General features: G+C 54.0%; 4 protein-coding genes across 4 annotated transcripts; 3 read left to right on the forward strand and 1 right to left on the reverse strand.

The window, feature by feature from the left end:
* The first annotated feature begins 1,059 nt into the window (after window positions 1-1,059).
* On the forward strand, window positions 1,060-2,820 carry B0H18DRAFT_137462 (uncharacterized protein). The gene is made up of 5 exons (XM_048036813.1): window positions 1,060-1,071; window positions 1,129-1,350; window positions 1,408-1,560; window positions 1,612-1,841; window positions 1,895-2,820. Exons 3-5 carry the CDS (start codon window positions 1,484-1,486, stop codon window positions 2,713-2,715), a joined length of 1,128 nt encoding a protein of 375 aa, XP_047886530.1. The 5' UTR covers window positions 1,060-1,071; window positions 1,129-1,350; window positions 1,408-1,483; the 3' UTR covers window positions 2,716-2,820.
* A 1,876-nt stretch (window positions 2,821-4,696) lies between these two features.
* On the reverse strand, window positions 4,697-5,230 carry B0H18DRAFT_1045932 (uncharacterized protein). Its single transcript, XM_048030768.1, has one exon. The coding sequence runs from the start codon at window positions 5,132-5,134 to the stop codon at window positions 4,802-4,804; it is 333 nt and encodes a 110-aa protein (XP_047886531.1). The 5' UTR covers window positions 5,135-5,230; the 3' UTR covers window positions 4,697-4,801.
* A 254-nt stretch (window positions 5,231-5,484) lies between these two features.
* Window positions 5,485-6,950, forward strand: B0H18DRAFT_137482 (uncharacterized protein). The gene is made up of 6 exons (XM_048036814.1): window positions 5,485-6,011; window positions 6,060-6,205; window positions 6,256-6,493; window positions 6,543-6,561; window positions 6,680-6,766; window positions 6,823-6,950. Coding segments are annotated over exons 1-6 (636 nt in total). The 5' UTR covers window positions 5,485-5,866; the 3' UTR covers window positions 6,824-6,950.
* A 303-nt stretch (window positions 6,951-7,253) lies between these two features.
* B0H18DRAFT_959896 (uncharacterized protein) lies at window positions 7,254-8,138 on the forward strand (the record flags this gene model as incomplete). Its single annotated transcript, XM_048042870.1, has 6 exons — window positions 7,254-7,309; window positions 7,391-7,399; window positions 7,719-7,784; window positions 7,876-7,936; window positions 7,990-8,072; window positions 8,114-8,138. Coding segments are annotated over 6 exons (300 nt in total), but the record flags the coding sequence as incomplete, so codon positions are not given.
* Window positions 8,139-8,275: the final 137 nt, after the last annotated feature.

The following is an 8,275-nucleotide window of genomic DNA, read 5'->3' on the forward strand; positions in this document are numbered from 1 at the left end:
GTCCGCTGCTCCCGAACGTACGACACCTTGACCACCTCCCGGATGAGCACTCTCCGCCTTCGCAGGCGCATACTAACGGCTTGAATGACACTCTCCCTCCGTACTTGCATTGCTCGCAAACTCGATTGGTCCGCACGCCGTACTACCTCGTATCGTTGGTTGCTTGTCTCCCATGGTCAAGCCGCGCTCGGCTGGCCATTCTGAGGGACAGACGAGTAGCCTACGCGCAACGTTTCAACACGGCGAGCTTCTTCGTCGACGAAGGAGAGAAATATGATCTTACGGCGCATTCATTTGCTTAGTATAGGTGCACCGTACGTCCTGCTTGTCTGATTGATTGCCCGTCCGCGCCCTCACATATATTCACTGTTTTCGTGAATTATATCGCCGTCGGTTGTTGTACATGTGATGTTTCCCCTCGCCTACATCACATTCCCGACTCGACACTCTGTTGGCTTATGATGACCTCCGTACATTCAGGTTCGATCCCTCTTGGCGCACTCTTCGCCAGCCGAGTTCAACTCCATGTGTGCGGCCATCGAGGACTCAGGAGGTCGCCACCCTCCGCCGCCGCGGCGTCGCGCTCCTCAGGGCGTCTGCAATCCCGGTTCCTTCTCATTCAGTCTTCCCCGACTCCTCGCCCTGAGCAACATACGGGACCGCCCGCATTGTACCTTACACTGTGAATAACACATCCGTCCCGTAATATGGCGCTGACTGCATATCCATTTGCCCGCGCAGTGAGTAGGTCAGTGGTTGACATGTCGCTGTATACGCGCGGTATCTTCGCTTATGCCGAAATCTCAGGCATATTGCCATCTGGCTCGTGGCCCGCTCCGTTACGGATATGCCCCGCAAATCGGTGACGCCACGCAACTCAACGGCGCAATTTTGATCTTGTTCGCCAAAGACTTGCTCTCGCTTACAGCCGGCACAGGGCTTGCGCTGGATCTATGTACTAACCCTTGTATACCCTCCGAAGGCTGGGATTGATCCCTACTAGCACTATTCACCATGATGCAATATGCATGCATGCTATGCACCATCACAACCTAAGCTCAACATGTACAGGTCCGTCTTCTCACCGTCGTATCTGGTGTATTGATCCCGCTAAAAGTGGTAGTAAAGCCCGTACAGTACCCACTGGTACTAGCAATATGAGATCAAGGCTGCCTCATGTACGCCTGCGATGGACCTGATCGCATATGACCAGCGCAGGATCTTGGGATCACTGCTTGATCGCAAGTCGGTGCCGGGGCCACGCATACCAGCATATAAAAGGAGACCCATGCCTGTCGTATCCTCCAGCTCATCTTCTCCTTTCGAGTTCACCGAGTAGGTTGCCGGCAAGTAAGTCTTCCGACGGTAATAGAGTCAATATTGCACTTACCATTTGCACCCCTCCAGCCTCGCTCTATTGTTTTACGACTCACGTTCTTCCCGCCGAAATCCTTGATAACGACCCCAGCACATACAAGACAACATGCGCTACTCTACACTCGCCTCTACTGTCCTTTTGGCGGTGGCCACAGCTCCCGCACTCGCTCATCCGGTCACCATGTGAGTGCCTCGCTATTGATTTTGATCTCATGGCTGAGCGTACAACAACAGTCGCGCGACCGGGGATGCCTCCATGGTCAGCGAGCGCGAGCTCCAAGACGTACTGGTGGGGCGCGGCTACTACGACGACATCCTCTCGCGGGACCTCGAGGCGCGTAAAGACCCTGACAAAGCAGTGTCGAAGCAGGCCGCTGCGAGTGCCCAGGGGCAGAGGCGGATGACAATGGGCCAGTGGCGGCAGCGGCAGGCCGGTAGGGAGGAGGAGAAGGGGAAGCGCTTGCGTGAGTGTCTGGCCCGGGTTCAGGACTCCGCGCGTGGACTCACAATGAAGCAGCAAACCCGTCTCACCCGCATCTGAACGGCGGCGCCGGGCAGGGGGCGGGAGGAGGCCAACACCGTTCCCGGGAGTATGACCTCGACGGCGGGCTGTTCGGGCGCGCGACCGAGGATGCCTCCATGGTTGAGCGTGCGCTCCAAGACGCACTAATGGAGCGCGGCTACTACGACGACCTCCTCTCCCGAGACCTCGAGGCGCGTAAAAACCCTGAAAAGCCGAAGCCGGACGCTGCTCAGAGGCGGAAGGAGTTGAGGGAGGGTCAGTTGAGGGCATTTGAGCACGGTATGGCCCAGGGTCATGACAGGCCGACTCAGATTTTTGGCCAGGGGACTCGGCCTGGTCCGTCTCGCCCGCAACAGAGTGGCGGCGCCGGGCAGAGGGGGGGAGGCCAACACCGTCCCCGGGAGTATGACCTCGACGGCGAGCTGTTCGGGCGCACGACCGAGGATGCCTCCATGGTCGAGCGTGAACTCCAAGACGCACTGATGGAGCGCGGCTACTACGACGACCTCCTCTCTCGGGACCTCGAGGCGCGTAAAAGCCCTGAAAAGCCGAAGCAGGGCGCTGCGAGTGCCCAGAGCCTGGGGCACCTGCAAGAGCAGAATCGGGTGGTGGGGGGGTTCTTGCGGGGGCAGATGCAGGCGCGGAGGCGGGAGCGGGAGCAGATGCAGAGCCTCTCTCCCTCCACGTCTGGTCCGTCTCACCCGCATCCGAACGGAGGCGCTGGGCAGGGGGCGAGAGGCCAACACCGTCCCCGGGAGTATGACCTCGACGGCGGGCTGTTCGAGCGCGGCTTCGAGGCAGATGAGCTTGACTGAGCGGACAGCGTAGCATGATCGTGGCGCTGTACGATGTATCTCTGCCTGTCGTACGCATCGTGTACATTGTTGCGCATTGCTTGTAATGTGAATCGTAACGTGAAGACTCACTCGTGCGTGCTTGGGACTTTGAGGATCAATCAAGCATTGTTCATGCATAGCATGCATGTCAAACATCCCGAGCAGTAACTGTATATGGCCCGGTATTGGCTCGGTGGGAGTGCCGGTTATGAGCGCACGGGAACAATTCTACATACAGTACTTAGGTAGATTCAATTCGCAACACTGGGCTACGACGCGCGCATCTTGGGGGTGTACCGCTACGTCACTTCGTCTGACCAGAGATCGCTACTCGTGTGTAGTTTCACGCCTATGTCTAGCGACACATCCGAATCACTCTTAGTCACACCAGAGAATGCATATTCGGAGCAAGTAAGTACTGCCGCAGTGCGAGTCGTCCGAGTCCAGCACAGCGGTGAACGCGTCGGCAAGAACCGAGCTTCAGCCACAGACGCGTCTGAGCGCGACGACTCGGACCCATCGCACTACATAAGTATTCTCACTACTCTCTGCGGAGCCGTCGCCTTTCGTACACAGCAATCCGCGTATAGCGAGAAGCCTCGCTCGACTTAGGCTATCCTACTCGCAGGACGACCTCGGAGACTATCCGTGCGGTCCGCTTGAAGCACGAGTGTATGCACGCGCAAATGTGCAGACGGTGAGCGGGCAGACGATGTACAATGTCACGATGCGCCCGCGGCAGCACAGGTACAAGTCCGAAGGACCTCCGGCCTAGTCGTGCCCTACGTGTACTCGCGTCGCCTTATGTCTCGAGCGACATCGTCTGCATGCCTCATCTTTGCGTAGCCATCGTCTGCCAGGACGCGCGCATCATGGTTTTTCACATGCTGGCTTTGTCGCGGCTGGCCCTCACCTGTGTGAGTAGACGAGAGGGTGTCGTTCTCGACATAGGCTGTGACGAAGGCGGTAGTCGCGGCACGTAGTCTAGGTGAGCACGGTATCCGCTTGGCTTAGTGCCCTGATGTTAGACTTGCGCTAGTCGAACCATCTATATCTAATTTCCTCCCCAGACATTCTGCTCTTGATCACCGCCATTACCCATAGAACATGCGGCTACACCGGGTCCTCCTCGCTGTGATCGCTCGGTCCTGCCGGTGCGCTATATGTGACATGAGAACTCTCCATCGCAAGTACGTATCCATCCCTGTCGTAGAGATATTTGACTGAACTGTCAACAGGATGGACCGACCAAGGATGTTGAGCACCCGTTTTAGTTACTTACCTCCAACACGCCCAGTAGCTCGCGTTGCGCGGTCGAACCAGAACTAATCAGCCACGAGCTCAAGCGCGAGCAACCGTTGTTGTTCCTTCACAGTACCACGTCAACTCGTTGACCCTGGAATGGTGGTCGTTGCGACGGTGAGCCAACACCCGCGCAGCCTGGGCCGTCACGATGGTGCGTAGCGGCCGTTGTTCGGTGAGTCTTGGTCCGTTAATTCAACCATTGTAACATCTCGCATGATATGCAGTATGTGAGGGCGATGCATCAGTAACAAGCTACGCGCGACTGTGCCTCGGATGCTGTGAGTGTACCATCAGTCTAGACGAGTATACCAGTTACTGATTATGGCTTCGTATGGTCGGTCAATAAGGTGCACACGCTATGCAAATTATGTGAGTTATTCCCGGTCATCTGGATCTTCCGTCGGAGCGCAATTGTGATTGTGTACGAGTCAGTCATGCAATTCGATGTACTGCCACGAACAACACATCATACCTGGGCGACACAGAGATGATCGATGGGCTCCCAGTGAGCCCGTCACATTCTGTAGGTTGACTGCCTGGAGATGGATCACCTGTTGCGCGTTGATTGCGCGCATATACAGAGAATCTCACCTCGATGGTTGAAGCCCAACGGAGGAACCTGTCACGCCGATGTGATGTGGAACAATCATGACATCCGCGTTCTAATCGTTTGTCGTATGGAATACTAAGTAAGCACCGCACATGTCATTACTAACAACCGGCCATTGACGAGACGTAGGCGTGGCCGAGCAGCGACATATCAAGTAGATGGTGATCCGCCCCCCATCGTACTGCAGATGCACGCGTCCATGCCCCCACTTTCGTCCTGACCTCCGCGTCTCGCACTGCCCAATACACCAGCTGTCGCGGGACCGGCAAGCGTTCGTATCTGCGGTAGCCCCGGTACGCCGGTCGCGCTGCGCACGGGACGGGCGAGGAGCGTACGCATGTGTTGTGTACAGGGCGAGCGGGACAGATTCGGGGTAGGTTGCGAAGAAGTTGTGAGGTGCCAGCCTGAGGATATATTTGATAACGTGGGCGACCACGACCACGCGCGGTGCAATCCGCGAAGCATCAGAACATGCGTACGCATTGCGTGGGCACGAGCGGACAGCAGACCGGACAATAATCACTTACTTTGGGCCTATGCTGAGCAAGCTGATGTACTTTATTGAACCCTCCGTCCTGCGGAAAACAGCTGGCCGAGCTCTTGGATATCGCGCGTCGGTTGCGAGGGGTACCGGCGGGAGATATGTAGTGCGGTGTACGAGCCAGTTATAAATTGGGCATCATTGGCTCGAGAGTCATCTTTGTATGCGCTTGCGATGGAGGCAGCGAGGCGCGGAGATGGTGAGAGCTTACGCCGAGAGGGCACGAAGGTGCGGTCGGTTGGTGGGCGGACGGGTACTCGGCGAAAGCCGACCTTCAGCCACAGACGCGTTTGCGTCCCGCTTTGACCAGTCTGACTGACGTCGTACGCCTTGCAGGTCGACCTGACCATCCTGTGCACCAAGCCCTGCTGCATACTCAGTCGCATGCGGGACCCGTCTCAACTCGCTTGCCTCTCCGGTACATTTCCATCACCGGCATACCTGGACACAGTGACCCGGACTAATGGCCATGGACCAATGCCTTCAGACGGCCTTGTCCGCAGACGTATCGCCCTTCCTCGGTCACTGGCAACAACATGAATTTTACTGCTTACCAGTCTAGATAGACTCCTTCCATTTCCGTGAACTCGGGCGACGTCTCGCGGTGTCCGGTTTCAATCTCCATCTCGGAGCTATGCCCAAACCTGCAGTGTACGTCTCCAGAACTGGGACTCATGCGAACGAATGCTGATCACTTGCGTGAGACGATACAAGGAACGTCCGAAGCCGAGATCGCAGGCTTCGATAGAGTTGCTTTCTGGCGTGGCTTCACGCTCGGGGTCGTCGGGACAACACATCATGGCAATGCACCGTTCGTTGGTGAGTTACTCACAGCTTTTTTTCGACTGATTCTCACCTCGGATTGAGTTACGTTCTCGATATGCCTTTCTGGATACACCAGCGCACGCATCGAACACGAAGGGAGAAGGCGGCGTTTTCTTTCCTTGCGCGGAAGCGGCGCTGATGAGGCTGTACAACAGATCTTTCCATCCGCTGCACCGCATTCATCTGAGGTGAGTCTCCTGTCTGCTGTCGATCACTCCCAGTATCTCAGTTTTGCCAGTGTCCCGAACTAGATCATCGGTCTCGAGGACACGCCACCAACAGCTTTCTCGGGCACATTCACCACTTAGCGATGCTGCCAACCCCCGGCGCAGACTTGTCGCTCGACGCGTTCTATGGCCATGCTAGTTGGATTCAAGTCGGCGACAGCTTGTACACTCATGTTGCTCGGCTAGACCTTGCATCTTCCGACCCTCGCGCCGGCTTGGCCATGACCGACGGGAAGCCTTCGCTAGCAGGTGAGGTCGCATTGCATCCGTGATGAATGGTGGTAATGCACAGGTATAGGTGATGATGTCGCTCCGCGGTACGTCGTGCGATATCCGAGGATCCGTCTTGCCAATCGCTGCGTATGCCGTACTGTATTGTGGCCACGCACATTGATGGTATGTCCGTAAACACGCAACCTGAGCCTATATTGGCAGATGTGATTGTGGAGCCGAGGCGAAAGCCAGGACAGATGCCAGATATGCCTGTGCAAAGTCTGTGATATGGCTCAGTTATCTTTCTTAGTAGGTGTTCGTTGTTACTGTGTGCTCTACAATGAAGCTTACAGTGGAGGACTCAGAGCTGCACTGCCACCCTCTCGCCATGTGGGGTAGAACAAGGTTAGCAGTGTCGGATTTCGGTGACAGTCATAGGCAAAACCACCATGTCTGGGTTGAGAGTCGAGATAATGGCTATTCATATTCTAGCAATGCAGTATTGGTACAACAAGCTGTGTTGAGGTTGTGAACAATCCATGCAATATCATCAATTGTCCACTGTTGCTGTTTGATGCTTAGTTTGGATCCACACATCATGAGCTCTGATCAGGCCCACATGCATAACATGCATGATATGTGATTAGGCCACTTCATTTCACATATCAAACAAGTCAAGGACCTTGAATTTCCCAATTGTCCTGATAGCAGATTGGAACATTGCAACTCATTGATGCAGTATATGGTATATATATAAGAGTACACAAGAGTCTCATACACTATATCTGCACTCACTATGAGCAACAGCACATCTGCCAGTGTACAAGAGCTTCAAGATGCATTCAACATTGTGTAAGCATTTACTCATACTCTATGGCTGAATACTCATGCTGGCTTTACCAACAAGATTCACTGATGATTGTGCATACATAGCATCACTATGTGAGTCTTCTCATTCCTAATTCCTGCAGATATTGAGGCAATCTTAGGCTTCTACTTGTTTGACTTTTGCTTGACATTTGACCAACAAGTCAAGTTCTTGTGGAACCGCAAGCTGTCCATTCCATCAGTGTTGCTTGCACTTATGCATTCATCAACCATGATCTTTGGTATATCTCAATTCGGATTTGAGGTTGCCCTAGGCTGCAAAGTTTGTTTATGCCTCATGAATGACACCCAACCGCTACTGATTGATGTGACATTACAGAGGTTTGCAACCAGTATCAAAACTGCTTCTCTATTCATTCTTATATTCTTGCAGTGATGAAATCTGGTACTACACCAATTATGGGGCTTACATTGTGCTCAGCATTGTCATATCAGGCATGTACTCTATTGACATGCCAGTGGCTGATAATGTGGCCTGACCCCATGATCTCAGCAATTTCAGCTTTGCGTGTCTATGCCATCAATGGAAGGCATTGGCAGCTTCCTTCACTCATTTTTGCAGTGGCCATTCCAGGGATTGTGCAAGACATAGTATGCATCCATGCTGATTGGTGTAGTATAGTTGCACTCACATGGGCTTTCAGTATACAATGGTCATGACCACTGCAATCAATGCCCCTCAGGTTGGATGTGTATTGACTGTGCCCAAACTCAAGTTTGACAGTGGGTAAGTCATTGTTACAAATGATTCTGACATCCTAATGTTAGTAATCACAATGGTCTTGGGTCAGTTGTAAGTGAGGTTCCCTTGTCTGGTGATCTCAAAACTCATGTGGGCTTCACCAGTCGCTGTTGCTTCTACAATTGTGGTCTTCACAGCAAACATCCTTGTCTTGGGAGCAACATGGTATCACACTTTGACAGTGAAGA

The sequence above is a fragment of the Fomitopsis serialis genome, assembly GCF_022376445.1.
Source record: "Fomitopsis serialis strain Sig1Antser10 chromosome Unknown B0H18scaffold_162, whole genome shotgun sequence".
Classification (NCBI taxonomy): domain Eukaryota; kingdom Fungi; phylum Basidiomycota; class Agaricomycetes; order Polyporales; family Fomitopsidaceae; genus Fomitopsis; species Fomitopsis serialis.

What these genes read in the sequence shown, in the direction of transcription:
- B0H18DRAFT_137482 (XM_048036814.1), top strand. Translation starts at nt 5,867, where the DNA reads ATGCGAACGAATGCTGATCACTTGCGTGAGACGATACAAGGAACGTCC. An exon ending in TGGCAATGCACCGTTCGTTG is followed by an intron (nt 6,012 to 6,059) that starts GTGAGTTACTCA and finishes CCTCGGATTGAG; the next exon opens with TTACGTTCTCGATATGCCTT. An exon ending in CTGCACCGCATTCATCTGAG is followed by an intron (nt 6,206 to 6,255) that starts GTGAGTCTCCTG and finishes CAGTTTTGCCAG; the next exon opens with TGTCCCGAACTAGATCATCG.
- B0H18DRAFT_137462 (XM_048036813.1), top strand. Translation starts at nt 1,484, where the DNA reads ATGCGCTACTCTACACTCGCCTCTACTGTCCTTTTGGCGGTGGCCACA. An exon ending in CTCGCTCATCCGGTCACCAT is followed by an intron (nt 1,561 to 1,611) that starts GTGAGTGCCTCG and finishes GTACAACAACAG; the next exon opens with TCGCGCGACCGGGGATGCCT. An exon ending in GGAGAAGGGGAAGCGCTTGC is followed by an intron (nt 1,842 to 1,894) that starts GTGAGTGTCTGG and finishes ACAATGAAGCAG; the next exon opens with CAAACCCGTCTCACCCGCAT.
- B0H18DRAFT_1045932 (XM_048030768.1), bottom strand. Translation starts at nt 5,134, where the DNA reads ATGCGTACGCATGTTCTGATGCTTCGCGGATTGCACCGCGCGTGGTCG.